Source organism: Sabethes cyaneus, chromosome 3 (assembly GCF_943734655.1).
Source record: "Sabethes cyaneus chromosome 3, idSabCyanKW18_F2, whole genome shotgun sequence".
NCBI lineage: Eukaryota > Metazoa > Arthropoda > Insecta > Diptera > Culicidae > Sabethes > Sabethes cyaneus.
Genome location: NC_071355.1, coordinates 98,551,031 through 98,567,685, shown reverse-complemented (window position 1 = coordinate 98,567,685; position 16,655 = coordinate 98,551,031). Strand labels below are relative to the sequence as shown.

Sequence of the window (16,655 nt, the reverse complement as noted above, 5' to 3'; positions counted from 1 at the left end):
TTTATCAGCTTTTGGGAGAGAACTGGTTTGAAAAACTTAAAATAGCTTAAACATCGCTTATTTAAACACCATTTGAGTGCTTACTTTATGCAGCTTTGATCGCCTTAAACCAACCCGTAAACAGCCATTGCTCTTGCAATTCAGCTACCGTTGTTACTTGGGAAGCTCTTCCGTTTCTATCCGCCAGCTGGTATCCTTTTTTACAGGTAATGATACCCTGGCATCGATCGTTCATATCCTAAAATATGGCCCACTAGCTCTTGCTCTGCAGCGGGAGTGGAAACCATGTTGAAGGAATCAACTTGGTCCACCCCTGCCCCGATATCGCCGCATCGTATCTTCTCACATATCGAGCTAACATCTGCCGCGCAATGCCGTGAGACTTGGCTTGTTTTGTGGATGTTCCATCTCGCCTTATAGTGGTCAAGTGGCGCGCAGAGGGCGCTCTTGTTACGCCACACAATGTGAACTGGAAGTACGCTGTAAATACTTAAGATAGAGTAATACTTAGATCATATGGATAATCATTGACTCTATAAATGCCCCATGCATAACATTTTTAAATCTTGGTTGTCTAAGGTGCTACAGTTAAATAGGCAAATGGGGACAGAGTGCAGGACAGCTCTGCCGCTCATGAATGGTAGGCCTAAAAAAATTAAAACTTCGCCCTACGGCAGATCCCCAGGAACTACCACGAATTCCAAGCCCCATTCATTGATTTTAAAACCGCATATGATAACGTAAACCGACAAGAGCTATGGAAAATTCTGGACGAACACTGCTTTCCGGGTAAACTTACTAGACTTATCGATGGATAAGATCCAGTACTGTGTGTAAATCTCGGGTGGATTGTTGGACCCATTCGAATCTCGCAGGGGAATTCGGCAAGGAGATGGTCTTTATGCTTGCTATTCTACATTGCGCTTGAAGATGTTATAAGACGAGCGGAGATCGAATCGCGGGGTACGATTTTTAATAAATCCGTCAATTTTTCTGCTTTGCCGAATACGTGAATGTTGTCAGTAGAAGATTGGATGCAGTGAAAGATCAGTACACGAAAGTAAAATGCGAAGCAGAGAAGACTGGGATGAATATAAATACGTCTAAAACAAAGTACATGTTGGCGGGCGGGACCAAGCAGTCCGCTTAGCCATGGTAATTGACGAATATGAGTAGAAGGTAGTCGACGAGTTCGTATACCTTGGCTCACTGGCAATATAGGACAACAATACCATTCGTGAGATTAAAAAGCGTATTATCAGCGGAAGACGAACTCCACAAACACTTGCGGTCGAATAATCTGAGCCTCCGTACAAAGTGCATATTGTTCAAAACACTAATTAGACCGGTTGTCCTCTACGAGCATGAAACTCGAAGTTCTCGAACGGCGGGTGCTTAGAACCATATTTGGCGGCGTGGAAGAGAATGGTGTATGGAGACGAAGAATGAGGAATTACGTTATGCAGGCTTTGTCTTAAGACGTAAGGCTAACTAAGTTTGTTGCCTCCTGGAAGAGCTCCTGGAGCTACGCTGATGATCTAAAAATTTATCTGCCAATTAAAACCATCACACATTGTTTGCAGCTTCAGAAATTGATAGAAATTGTTTGATTTGTTTGTAGAATGGTGCAACTCCAATCGTATGCTTATCAGCACTCAGAAATGTACCGTTATTAGCTTCATTCGTAAAAAACAGCCTCTGGTGTTCGATTACTGCATCAACGGAGCATCTCTACAGCGGAGTAACAACGTCACGGATCTAGGCGTTGTACTAGATAGCCAGATGTCGTTCAGACATTACACCTTTATTATTAACAAAGCGTAATGGTACTATCTTCCGAATCGGTAGAGATTTCTCTGATCCGGGCACACTACGTACTTTGTACTGCTCCTTAGTCCGTTCCGTTTTTGAGACTAGCTGTGGTGTTTGGGATCCTTATCATAATTATTGGATACTTCGCATTGAACGAATACAAAAACACTTCATACGTAAGATCTGCGGCAGGCTACCTTGGAGAAACCCTGATGCTCTTCCGCCTTATGAGGAACTTTGTCTGCTAGTTGGGATTACACTTTTCGAGCAGCGACGGAAGGATATCTTCGCCAAGACTGCTCATAAGATCCTGTTGGGTGCTCTTGACTGCCCTGCTGTTCTGTCGCAGCTTCAGCTATACTGTCCCCTTCGGCCTCAAAGAAACCAACAGTTCCTACGCGTCGATTCACACTGCACTAACTATGGACTTCATGAACCAGTTCGTCGTATGACTTTGGAGTACAATCGTCACAGAAATAGCATGGAGTTTTAGCTACTTTTTGGTGTAGTTTTAAAATGTTCTTTTGTGTAGTTAAGCTATTTTATTGACTTTGTTCTATGTATTTTTTATTATATGTCGATGTAAAAGACACTGGGTTTCTGTGCCACTTCGAGTAAGAGTATGTAACTTACTCAAGGTGGCTTTTCCCAGTCCAATCAAAATTTATTAAGACGTAAAGTCGGATGAATTACTCAAATAAACAATAATAATAAGTAAGTTTTTCTGTCAAATAAGCTGTTGGACTACAAGACAATTGTGGGGCTAGTGCCACGATCCTATGGACTCTAACAGTCTCTCCTAGCTGAGATTCGAACATAAGACGATTAGCTTGTTAGGCCAGCGCCCTACCTCGAGGCCATCAGAGAGGCAAATAAACAACTATCTATTTTCCCGTGATTTCGAAAACCATTTCTCGTTCACCGTAATTTTGGAAAAATATATACTGAGATATCGAAAAGAAAAGAAATGTGTTAACCGAGATACCACAAGGCCTATACTACTATTATACTAAAACAGCAGATTTGCGATGTCAGCATACTGAAGTGCCAAATCTCATTTCTTTAATATCGTTATTCCGACATCCCCATAAACACAATTCTCAAAATAACTTCCTGATTAAATGTTTTTTCAAGATTTTTTCCGAGATCTCAGCTGTTGGGATCCCGGAAATTTAATGTGTCCTACTTTGTTTATAAAATCCGATAGCGAATTGATAAATTCTTGGCTCAAGTCGTAGCAGTCAGTTTTATTCGAAATGCTGTCAAAGCGTTAATAAATTCGAGAGCTCGGTCCAGTGAGACTGACAACATTCATTTTGAAGTGCCGGTAAAAACTGTCTAGCATTACTGTAAACCGTAATTGATTGATTGGTTGATTTGTCTACCTATAGAGACTATAGGCTATAAAGACGACAGGGCACTCAGGGGATCAGCAAAATTTTGAATCAAAAGTGAGATTCCTTTTTATTTCTGGAATTATTAATCTAGGATAATTATGAACTTTTGAAGATGGTGAATGTTGTGGAAAATCAAGTTCTTCAGCCATAACTCAAGTATAACAAAAAAAGCTATCTTTAAACATTTAATCAATAAAAAATGGGAATGGCGAACAAGAAAAACTGTTTTGAAGTAGACCAACCTTCTGTGTTTGTCTTAACCTTCATAATGAGGTCACGCAATAAATTAATTTTTATAACGGTAGTTTTAACATCCTAATATAATAGCTGTTGATCAACGGGTCTCCCAGCTTGGGTAAAGAGAAATGGCACACATACCTACTTAATTAAGCGTTGCTTCCCTTACCTAATTGCCCGTTCTTTCCCCTTCACGTTTTGTCACAGTCTGTTTGGATACTAAATATCTTTGTTTCATTACTTTCTTCTATCGTCCGTTTTCTGCTTGGATTTTCTACTGCGAAAAGATTACAACTGGACTCGCAGTGTGTCAAATTAAATTTTGGCGAAAGGACTGGTTTCTGAATTACGTGCTTTACTTAAACAATTCTCGACAGCTACAACTTTCAGTTACATTAACTAGCGATATGTTCATGTTAAGGAATACTGCCACATAAGATTTATTAACAAAAGTTTACTTTTTGAAAAGTATGTTGAAAAATACTGCTAGATCTTAAAAGATATAAAATAAAAGAATCTGCATTAGCTGATCAACGTTTAAACATATATTTTCATAAATGTTTCGATACAACGGTTGTCAATGTTATTGTAATCGCCTGCTTACTTGTGATTTAAATTGAGTCGTGATTAGTTTAGCACCGTTCTCAAAACTATCATCTTATTTTGCCAATAGAATTGAAAACAATCAAACGTTCACTTCACTATCTGTTGACAACCTGTTGTATCTGTTGCGGATTAAAAGCACATCTAAAGCTAGCTGTTTTGGTTAATGATGGCGTTACATTGCATTAATCTTGAAACGATATCGTTAACAACTTAATAAGCTATTTGATTATTTTTCGAGCTTATGCTATAAAACACAATGTAACATTCATTTGTTTTGATATTACATTGATATAGTTTTGTATATAATTAGTATAGTAAATATATTTTTTCGATTAATCTTTATAACATTGTATATTTTATTCTGTCATACCACTATGATATCCGTAGTTCTTGCATTTAATGAGAACAAAATAGTTGACAGTTAATTTGATAAAAATATTTATAAATAATAGTTTCCGTTATAAGAACACCGTTGGAAATGCTTTTTCTGCCATCCGTTAGACTGGGGTGTTATTCCTGAACTAGTTTGATTATTTATGAAATATTAAATATCGATTAGGCACATTTGTATACTACTCCAACTACGTTAAAATCCATAAATTACAAACATATGGCACAGTTAATAGATATCGACGTGTTGAAAATATAAAGTTTGAGTAACTGTTTTATCGTTCAAATTGAAACTCGTGCCACAGTTTGTATTGTCCATATTCATTCCTATGTTCCTTTATAACATATTAGTACGGCAGTTTTTACTTCTACATATGGTTTTTCAAACTCGTTTCAGATTTATTTTAATTGGCGCTCTCCCACGTGTTTAACGTACTGTGCGTTTTGTTTGGTTTTAGCAATATCGATCTACCCATTCCCGCCGGGCGTTTTCTGATGTTACCACATTTCGAGTTTGGCCATGTTGACTTTATACTTGTTCATAGCTTCTCAATTTTGATTGTTCTTTTTTCTGTCTGTCTAAAACCTAGTTTGTGTCAGTTTTGCTTTTATTTGATATGCAATGGGCATTCACGTTGTTGGGGGAATTTTATGATTTTCTGCAGGGAATGGGTTAGTGCTGTCTGTGCCTAGTTATTAGAAAGCAAATTGTTGTTCAAATGCAATTTCCCTGCATTAGAGTATACAACACTTTTTCTTCCCACCCTTTCGTTTTTTCTTCTCGTCGATTAGCGGTCTTTCCGATAGTTGAAACTTTCTTACTACACGAACCAATTCGTGGAACGCCTGATCCACATTGATTCTTAACTTAGCACTACATTCGATGTATGGAATCTTCAGTTGCCTGCTCAGCTGCTGGGCTTCTTCTAAAGAAACAACTCTCTGGTGATCCAAGTCGGATTTATTTCCTACCATTAACATCGGAAATTCATCACGGTCTTTCACGCGCAGAATTTGTTTATGAAATTTGTAAATTTCATCAAAACTCGCATGATCAGTCACGGCGAATACTAACAGGAACCCTTCGCCAGATCTCATGTACTGTTCTCGCATTGCGCTGAATTCTTCCTGACCAGCAGTATCCAGAACTGTACAAAGATAGTTTGTGAATCACATTTTAACTTTACCGAAGTTCATTAAAACTTACTATCAAGTTTGGCAGGAATATCGTCGATAACACATTGTTTGTTGTATGAGTCTTCAATAGTTGGATCATAATCATGGACAAAATAACTCTAGAATGAAATGTATATTAGTTTTCAGAAAATACGGTTCAATAAACTAAGAAGATGAAACATATATCTTTATTTAAAGCAGTTAGGAATCGGTGAAAAACATAAATTGTTTTTGGGGTTCTGTATATATACCTAGATATAGGGCTGGTTTTGTTGAAAAAAAGCAAGAAATTTATCCAATAGTAGAGAAAATAAAATGAAATACTGCCATGTCAAAAACAAAAATAGGACTATTTTATAACTCATCTGTGAATTCTGGTTAAAATTATTCGCATCGCCTAAAAACAAAACATCGAGCTGTAAACGATAGTCACGATTTCAATGTCACACTTCACGGCTAGGAAGAATGAGTGCATCCATATGCCGAAAACTAGTCCAACATGTAATAATTGTCTTTTCAAAACAAAACTGCCAACGCGCGTTCAATGTAACACTTGGGCGCATATAATCGACGATGACGAAATCAGAGCAGTATTATGTGGGCGATCAACAATCATAGCTTTTTTACATCTAGAAAACGATGATAGTTTTTGAATTTGCATTCTGGCTGATCATAGTGCGGGTGGGGCTATATGATCGATCCTCTATTTTACTTAATCGTCGTCCACTTGAGTAGATGATAGAGATTTGTAAGCGGAGCATGGCAAGACCGATATCAAACTTGCAAACCGACGCCAGATGCCACAATACTGTCTCGTTTCACCTTGATTTAGATGTTATTTTCGGTGCGAGAAGCATATTTGATATAACAATATAAGAGGTAAATTGTTTGCTAAAAATACCTGTATAAACTGTATAGTAATTGCTGATTTTCCAACTCCTCCTCCACCCACTACAACCAGTTTATAGGTCTGAGCATAGCTGCCGTGATTTGATTGATTGTATCGAGACATACTGATAATAAACGCACAAATTAATTGATTTCACAACCAACTAAACCAAATTGTACAAAAATCAATTTGAGGAGATAAATTACGGTAAAAATCTACGGGATGCAGCACAATTAAACGTAAAAAAATGGAAGAAACAAACAGATTGCCCACTAAAAATGTTGTGTACATTTTTTAAAACTGTGGCCTGGCGATGAGATGAGATGAGAAGAAAAGTGACATCAGTCAATACCAGGACTGCCAATTTTTTTTATTGACTTTGTCATTCGTTTGTAAATAAATTTTTTGTAACAAAATTGATCTTGGGAGTATTATGAAAATGCGAGGAAAATTTTTATTATTTTATAATAGGTCCTATACATGTTGTTATGTTGAATAATTTTTGCAAAGTCAAATCAAAGGCTAATTCAGATAAAGTATAGCGTATATGGCTGCACAGATAGGTAATGCCTGCATCATGCTTGCCTGCATGGGATGCTTTCAAGGGGCTTCCAGTCAGACGTATAATGCGCAGTAATCAGAGATTACTTTCGTAATCATTTACGTATTAATTAGGTAATAAAAGTAATAAATGGGTAATCAGAATAGTAATCAATGATAATCTCAAGTAATCATTGGTAATCATGAAATTTTTTTAGTAATCACAACAGATTGATTACCAAAAATTAATGGTAATAATCAGTAAAGTAATCAAAGGTGCCTCATTTCAGAGGTGCGTAGTAATCATTGCTGTTGGAAACTCCTTGGACACTCTCTTTAGAAAGCCAATGAGAACAAAAATGCTGGTGAGGAGAATTATTTCGTATATGCGTGTTATTATTTGTCGACTAACATTTGAAAAGGGTGGATGGGCCAACTGTCGAGCGGACCGAGCGAGAGTTATTTTTTGCTGGAGCAGCATAGGAAAATGAACTCTCACTCGTTCTGCTTCCCAAGTAACCAAGAGTTCGAATAATAGTGTCTAAGAAGAGTTAAACAGCTTTATGTATATTAATCTATAACTTGCTAAGCAGCGTCACTTTTAAGTAATTAACCGAACTTTCAAGCTGTCTTGAGTTCGCTGCACAGAACGCTAAGCAGCTTCGAAATAAACTGTCAAAAACTAAGAAAAAACAAATTTAGCCGCACTTCTATATGTTCTATTTTTATACTTCTACCTAATTTCTATATTCGTTGCATTTGCCTGCTGTTGGGTTTGAACCCGGGTGTTCCGCGTTGTAAACCTATCCCGATCCACTGCGTCACCTTTGTCGTATACAAGCGATGTGAATTTTGCCAATGAGTTGTTCTTAAGTAAAACTACGTTTTAGAACATCTCAGCAGCTTTATGCAGCGCGAGTTAATTATAGAACATAAAGTTTGGAACCAGCCAATCAACTATAGTAGTGAGATACCGACAACATATGCTACACTACACAACACAATAATGAAGAGCATTGCATTCTAATTTATATTTGTAATTAGAAATATGCGAGCATTAAATTTATTGAAGTGAAATAAAAATAATTAATCTCAAATAGTTTTAGGTTCTGCTGGTTTGATCACCAAAAATATAAACAAAAAAGCAGCACGCAGAACTTGTTAGCAACTAAAGTTACTTCAGAACTTCATGTAGCATCCTAATAGCTTTGAAGTATCTATGAAGTACTTACATCACTTCTTAAAGCATTTAGTTCCACGTATACTTGATATACACTACTAATCAGCAAGGAAGTTCCACGGAACTTAATCTGAACTAATTATGAACTTTCGAGTTCGCGTGTCAAGTAATATTCGAACTTTTGGTTGCTTGGGTTGACAGTTGACTTATCCGCCCTTTTCTAATGTTGGTCGACATTTATGTCCTTATTCTGTCGAATAGGTCGTAGGGTAACCAACCTAGTTTGGTCCCCATCAGCAACTGTACATAATTTGGACACTTCGATTTGATTTTGCTGTGTCTAAATTATGTACAGCTACTGATGGGGTCCAAAACACAGAGAACAGACTACCAGATAATTAACAAAAAGTGTGTAAAAGGTTTTTATGTAATCAACAAGTAATCCTTCAATAGAGCACCCCTCGAGCAGTAAGTGGCAAACTAAATCTTGATGTCGCTGCCATCGCTGCTATGTAACTCCAGCACAAAGAAATATTGATAAAGGTACATGCATATTTTTTATGCGTTTGGCAAACTATTTCTGGAGGGCGCTACCAACAGATTTTACACACAAAAAATCGATTACTTCCTTCGAGCCTGTTAATCTGTTCTCTGTGTCCAAAATACGTCGGTTACTTTATATGCCGCGCTTCCCACCACACGGGACTCCGCAGTTTGAAAGTGCACTGCACAAAACTGCGACCAAACTGCGACAAACTGAAATCACTGTAGTAAGAAGGAGAAAGAACAACAACGGCAATGTTGCTGTTGCTGTTTGTCATATTCATATTGATGTTGCAGTTGAAACACAGCACAAGCAACCAAAAGTTCCAATAAAAGTAGATTTTGTAGCTTAATCAGCTTCCCAAATTATCATGAATAGAATTCTATTCAGCTTAATTTTTAAGCAACTAACCGTACTTTCAAGTTTTAAGTGGGAATGCTAAGCAACTTTCAAACAAAACTAGAAAGTTCGCAGAGAGTTTGCTTAGGTCGCTGTATAGAACGCTGTTCAGCTCGGAAAAAAACTTCGATAATCTCAAAATTAAAAAGTAATTTTCCACGTTTCCCTGTTTTTTTCCTTAACTAAACCATTTGTTTTGATTATTAATGATAAGCTTAGATCGAAAACCTAGATCAGAAGAATAATGATTGTTTATTAATATTAATTTATTTTCATAACTTGCCTCGAGTTTCGAACTCGAGTACTCCTCTTGGTAACCTAGATACACACCACTGCTCCATTGCTGAAATATGAGATCTGCATAAATTTCACTCGATGTACTGATTTCTCATTTACTGTAATATCAAGGACAGCCCATGGTTTCTTTTTGAACTTGAAAGTCATGATCTGAACTTGAAGTTCAGAAATAGTACGCACAAAACTTCATCCGAACGTGAAATTTTTGAAATATTACTGATTGCAAGGAAAATTGTACCATTCAAAGTGCGATATCGCTCATAAAAGTGCTATTTTGCATTAAATCGTTTCGGAATCTTCGGCGCACTTTTTCGTTATATTCCAAGCAATAAGTGCGCCGAAGAGACCGAAACGATTTAATGCAAAATAGCACTTTTATCAGCGATATTGCACTTTGGATGGTACAATTTTCCTTGCAATTGACAATACTACAAGTGAAACTTCATCCGAACGTGACAGTTCAGAAAAAGTACACGCGAAACATTTTCGTACTGGACGGTTCAAAAAGAAATACGCGCGAGGCTTTATGTGAACTTGCGTTTGACAGTTCACCAGTTTGTTTTGGATGTTTCAGCAGCAGCAAGCGGTAATTTTTTCCGTAGCAACATTTTTCGCAAAATCCAGGTTAGCAATTATATCCACTTCACTCACGTAGGCGTCATAATTCTACAACAATAATCAAAAGAGGAAATGTTAACTTGACTTGAGTAAAGTTGCTGGCTTGGCTTGTTAATATTTTCCGAAGATTGCACCCGCTAGCCGCCTTTACGCACGCGAAAAGGTGGATACAATGCAAACAATATTGACTGACGCAAAATTAATTAGAACTTCATTCATTACAGATATGCCGTTTGCCGTTGTCGAGACTATGAACGCAAGGGGCCACAATGAGCTTTCGTCGGTGCCAGAAAAATGGATCTGAAGCTTCAAATCCGGAAACATTATGCTGTGGCCCAATTCACAGCGAGTTCAAGATGTGAAAAAAATGCTTCGGGATGCCAACATCGCTCCCAAAAAAGCATGGCTAAAATATAAATGTACGATCGAGCGGAATAGCATCTGGTCCTACGATGAGGCGATGGGCTTATGTGAGGAACTCTCCGGTGGGTCCTCATGCACGGCCAGCCAACTTTCAAGTTGCTCCATATATTAACGGTACTTTATTGGGAATCAAGTTCGGTTTGTAAATCTAGTATCATGTTGTTCAGCAAGAAAGTCCTGCGGAACTAAATTTGAACCAAATATGAAATTCTGAGTTCGTTCCCTAAGTGAAAACTGAACTTTTGGTTGCTTGGGGGAGAACAGACTACCAGGCTCGAAGAAGGTAATCGATATTTTGTGTGTAAAATCTGCGGGTGGCGCCCTCCAGCAATAGTTTGCCAAACGCATCAAAAATATGTATGTACCTTTATATTTATTACTTTGTGCTGAAGTTACATGCGATGGCAGCGACATCAAGTTTTAGTTTGCCACTTACTGCTCGAGGGGTGCTCCATCGAAGGATTACTCGTTGATTATATAAAAATCTTTTACACATTTTTTGTTAATTACCTGGTAGTCTGTTCTCTGTTATATCAACCTGACGTGAATAAAGTTTCCAAAAGCATGTTAACGCGAAAAGATCGATATCTCCCGAACATTGTACCCACTAGCCGCCATCATGCGAAAAGGTGGATAGGCTTTACTGCTAGTGGGTACAACTTTCGGAAAAAATAACATTTTAGTGCTCGCCGCCAGAACGGATGTCAGCGTTACAGCTCATGACTGTAACTGAAATCAAATACGAAGTGCGTCTCGCAGCACACTATTTCGAACAAAAACCAAGCTTTCCTACGAAAGCAAAAACTCGCATTAACCCGTATCAGTGCCTGACTTTTCATGTTGAATTACTTGCCCTATTTTAATTGAACTTACCCATTTTTATTCTCGTCGCCATTTGTACCGAACTGGTCCCTCGCGTGTCTATCCGTAAACTGTCGATCGATTCTCTGCTCGGCTGTCAAGCCCAAGCGCTCTCTCTCGATAACCGCCACATAAGACTTCCACCGTTCCTAGAGTTCTGAATTGAGAGACTGGCCATGGCAACTCAGTAGCTCGCGAGAACTTGTCATCATAAACCAGCGACACACGTTTCACGTAATCAGTGGGTGTCGTTGGTTTAATGAAGCGAGTTTTGGAGTGACATGGCCAGTCTCTCAATTCAGAATTCTAACCGTTTCTAATTCAATGTATTATATCGGACGGTGCAAGGTGTGTTATATCTCTCGCAGATGACTCCAGTACACTTACTTGATTGGCCTAACGTCTTATGATAAGGCCTGCGCAGTATAATTTCTCGTGTTGTTTCTACCGAATTCGATGCGAACACCATTTTGCAGGACAGTTGCCCGGCATTCTAGCAACATGTCCTGTCCAACATATCCATCCAGCTATAACCACTTTCTGAATATTGGGTTTGCCGCAGAGACGCGCGAGCTTGTGGTTCGTTCTTCGCCTCCATACACCGTTCTCTTGCACTCCGCCAAAGATGGTTATGAGCACCCGCCGTTCGAGAACTCCGAGTGCTCGTAGGTCCTCTTCTAGCAGTGTCCACGTTTCGTGCCCGTAGAGGATAACCGGTCGAATTAGCATTTCGTACAATGTGCACTTTGTACGGGGGCTCAGATTTTTCGACCACAAGTGTTTGTGGATTCCGTAGTAGGCCCGACTTCCGCCGATAATACGCCTTTAATGTATTCATCTCTGGTATTGTTGTCCTATGTTGCCAGTGAGCCAAGATATACAAACTCATCGACTAGCTAAAGCTCATCCCCGTCGATTACCACGGTACTGCCCAAGCGGACCCAGTCGCGCTCGGTCTCGCCCGCCAGCATATACTCCGTTTTAGATGTATTTATCTTCAACCCAATCTTCACTGCTTAGCGTTTTAGCCTGGTGTACTGATCTCCAATTGCCTCAAATATTCTGTCGAAAGAATTCCGACAGCATTTCGATCGCGCCCGTCTTGTAACACTTCCAAACGCAATGTTGAATAGCAGGCAGGAAAGACAATCTCGATGTCCGCAAAGGAGGACGGGGGGGTTTTCTGTCTACGTGGTGTTTGATAGGCCCCTAAATAGCTACGATACAGATTGACCAATCTTCTATTCTACATCAATAAGAGTAAATACTGGGACTTTTAAATAAATAGGTACATTTTAAAAGAAATATGTCTGAAGATGACGCATTACAACTAACATTTAAAACGGGAGTAATTTCTTAAAAAAATAATGTTATCAAACAAATTTGCAAAACATTCCGAAGATTTCCAATTTTAGGAAATTTATCACTAGGAGCATTTTAGTGTAAAATGAAATGGTGAATGTTGCAATGTTAATTATACCTATGTGATCTTTTATACAAATGAACGAGATTTGATGTATACCAAATTTTTTTTAAACCCATATTGTGGGATGCTGGTTCCATCTAAACAAATGCTTCAAAACTTTTCTCATTTCGTAAGTATTCAAAAAATAATTCTACTGTGAACAAGACCCAAGAGCGTGTTTTAATTTTTGGGCACCATTCTGCTGAAATTCATTGTGATTTTCTTTTTTGCAAAAATATATACATATAGGTATGCCATTTCATTTGATATTGAATCGTTTATATCATTAACTAATTCATATAGCAGAAAAGGTTGCTACTGATGTCCCGTAATGTTAGAGGAGTGTACCATTTAAATGTGTTTTCATTTTTTCTTATCTCTTATTTAACTACTATACCATTATCAGTTTTAGGAAACCTACTTAATTTTGCAGAATGGATTTACATAACGATATAGCTGCCCTTTCGTTAAATTTGGAATTATAAGATGTTATCAGGCTTCTACAAGATTGTGATATTCAACTACCTTTTTGATGATTCACATAATCAATTTAAGGCCTATTTTCATATTTTCATTTAAAACCGGATCTACCTAGTTTTAGTAAAACAGTCACAAATCACGAATTGGTATAATTTGGAGTTCTTAACGGTTGAACGAACCATTTGTTCACTCCATGCATTGTGGTTAACATAGTTAGGTGCTCGTGGATAATTACTAGAATAATTCTGTGAATTGGCACATTACCACGCTGTTATGGTGTGCTGGTCGTTAGTTTAACTTAAACCGGGTATATGTGAGGATAAGCTTGCGGAAAAATAGCTATTACAAAAGAGAACATGATTATTCTGCTATTGACATTCATCGCAGTCCACATGAATAATGTGAGCGGTCAAAGTAAGTTCAATTTTTGGTTCATCGATGTACTGTTTGAAATTCTTTTTATTTAATTTGGTATGAGATGACCATAACCTTTTGTAATGGTTTTGCTGTAATTCTCACGATTAAGAGCAATTCATTCAGTTTCCAAACTGTTTATTCATTCTAGTGAGCAATTGCAAATCCAACAGCATTGCTCAGTAAGCTTTATGCTCTGATAACTTTATTGTCGTTCAAGTTCGAATTTTTTATTCAAGTGATGCATAAATGAATTGATTTTTTACGTTCAAGCTTTTGGGTTAGTTATCGCTTGAGATACTAAATAATTCACCATTGATCAGTATCTGATGGTTAGCTTTGGTTTACGAAGTATCCAAACAGGGATCCGAATGACACCATATAACTATCGTAATTGTTATTAAAAAGTGCATATGACATTGAGTTTTTATTTGTGAAATGTATTGCTGTCTAGAATATACATTGTTCAGATTCAATGATTTAGTCAGTGGCTGATGCATTTATTAAGCGATGTGACAGTTAATAGCTGGTTAGTTCTACATAGTTTCTCGTAGTGTGTTATAGTGGTGAATGGTGTTGATTATTTCAAATTATGTCACTAGCTGATGTTTGTTGGAAATTATTGCTGTTTCCGTGGATTGCAAAACTTGGTCAATGGAAGGAGATTTGCTGGCTTCACTTCCAGACAACAACTCCGTTTCCTTTCATCACACTGCCAAACGGATACACATTTCCTTCCACAACTACGACGTCACCGTTCACTTTCATTCCGCTTACAACGACACCCATGAACGCTAGCACCGGAACAACCACCACCACATCTGTTCCATCCAGTACCACAACGACCGCTCAAAGTACATTGTTCAGCACAACGTTATCAACATTTCCCGCGCTGACATCGACGACATTTCAAACAACACAATCTACAGGAACTCCAATAACAGTGACTACATCCCCTATCACTTCAACAGTACCTACTGTCCCATTAACAAGCACTACATTTGCCACTTCCAGTGCGTCTACCGTTAATTCATCTTTGATAACTCAAACATTTCCAACAGCTCCCTTGACGTCGACACTAATTTCCTCGCTCTTCCCAACAGTAACGTTTACCACACCTTTTCCTACCAGCACAATTCCAAGAGTTACACTAACGACTCTACCCCCAATAACGACAGTGACTAATATATCACCTCTTCCAACTTTTCCCACATTCTTGTCTACACTTTACCCGCCCACGTCGCCAGGTGTTGTTCAAACTACATCAACAACTTGTTCACCAATACCGCCAACGTGTCCTCCTTATCTACCACCTGGTATTCCCCCCACTTCATCCGGCATTGACCCGCGACCGTTGCCTAGACAGCTGCCCAACGGCTGTCCTTGCATAGATGTTAGACAGCAGAACTATGCTTTAAATACCTTTCGATAGTTTAGGTATCCAATATCGATTATTTCAACTGATAATTTTTCATCTTCACACGTACTCGCATTTTCTTTTTCTTTTTTTTTAGATGATATTTGCTTCACTCCAGACGGGCAAACTGGCTCATGTATACCTTACGTCAACTGTGATTCCATAATGCGTCTCCTCATTCAAAACTCTCAGAAGCGTGATCCTAATATAGAAAATTTTGTGCTTCAGAGCATTTGTGGAAATCGCGATACTTCACAAATTGTAGGCAATGGTGGAAATATTTGTAGAAATTTTTTTTGATAGAATTTGGTTTCAATTTTAGGTGTGCTGTGCCGTGTTCAGATTCGCACAGCAAATCACTACTACTGCTGCTACCTCAGGATCATTCTTCTTCTCAAATGTACAGTCAATGGCTACTCAAACTACTCAAACCGCTCCTACTAGTACCATTGGACAACAGTATGGACAATACAGATTACCTACAAATCCTGTCGACATGTGTGGAATGTCCAACGCATCTCATTCGCGAGTCGTTGGTGGAGTGGATGCCCAACGTGGAGCGTGGCCGTGGATTGCTGCATTGGGTTACCGTGCGAGCAATTTTGATCTAACCACTGGACCGAGATTTCTATGTGGAGGCACTTTGATAACGAGTAGACACGTGCTAAGTGCTGCACATTGTATTCAAAATTTACTTTACTTTGTAAGACTCGGAGAGTATGACATAACCTCTGACAGTGACGGTGCAAATCCTATCGATATTTACGTCGAAAAATCCTTCACCCATGAGCAGTATAATGAGAAGACGGTTCAACATGACATTGCTCTCATTCGTTTGCAACAAGATGTGCAGATTTCGGATGCAATTAAGATCATTTGTTTGCCGGTAGAGCAGGCAATTCGTTCATCTGACATAACTTACTACTCACCATTCGTTGCCGGCTGGGGTACAACGTCTTTCCGAGGCCCAACCGCTAGTCGACTTCAGGAAGTGCAAGTGGTCATCCTTCCGACTGACCAATGTGCCTTCAACTATCAGTTGTACTTTCCGAATCAGGTATTTGACGATACTGTGCTTTGTGCCGGGTTTCCCCAGGGCGGAAAGGATTCCTGTCAAGGCGACAGCGGTGGACCGCTGATGTTACCGCAGGTGGGCGTGGTTTCGTAATACAATATGAATACAAATAATTTTTGATGAGTTCTTTTACCGGGTTAAGGCACAGCGCGAGCCAAATTAGTAATACAAAAATACTTATTGCTCAGACATAAGGTTAATAAATCAGCGCTGCCGATCATTATAATACCACTTTTCGTTTTGGCATTGCAAACTAACCGCCTTTTTATAAATTATTCTCACCATCAACAGCGCTCGACAAATGGACAGTACTACTATTACAATCTGGTTGGAATTGTATCTTACGGATATGAGTGTGCGAAGGAAGGTTTTCCAGGAGTATACGTGAAGGTGGGCCCGTATATACCGTGGATCGAATCAAAGTTGAATCTTTAA

General features: G+C 38.6%; 3 protein-coding genes across 3 annotated transcripts; 2 read left to right on the top strand and 1 right to left on the bottom strand.

Annotated features, from left to right (window-relative positions):
* Positions 1-3,974: 3,974 nt before the first annotated feature.
* On the bottom strand, positions 3,975-6,820 carry LOC128741208 (ras-like protein 2). Its single transcript, XM_053836844.1, has 3 exons — positions 6,520-6,820; positions 5,650-5,737; positions 3,975-5,590 (listed from the first exon to the last, which is right to left on the bottom strand). The coding sequence occupies exons 1-3, from the start codon at positions 6,628-6,630 to the stop codon at positions 5,178-5,180; spliced, it is 612 nt and encodes a 203-aa protein (XP_053692819.1). The 5' UTR covers positions 6,631-6,820; the 3' UTR covers positions 3,975-5,177.
* A 7,491-nt stretch (positions 6,821-14,311) lies between these two features.
* On the top strand, positions 14,312-15,160 carry LOC128739918 (uncharacterized; the record flags this gene model as incomplete). Its single annotated transcript, XM_053835420.1, has 1 exon — positions 14,312-15,160. A coding segment is annotated over one exon (849 nt), but the record flags the coding sequence as incomplete, so codon positions are not given.
* Positions 15,161-15,310: 150 nt separating this feature from the next.
* On the top strand, positions 15,311-16,655 carry LOC128739917 (venom protease-like). The gene is made up of 3 exons (XM_053835419.1): positions 15,311-15,406; positions 15,468-16,295; positions 16,530-16,655. Exons 1-3 carry the CDS (start codon positions 15,311-15,313, stop codon positions 16,653-16,655), a joined length of 1,050 nt encoding a protein of 349 aa, XP_053691394.1.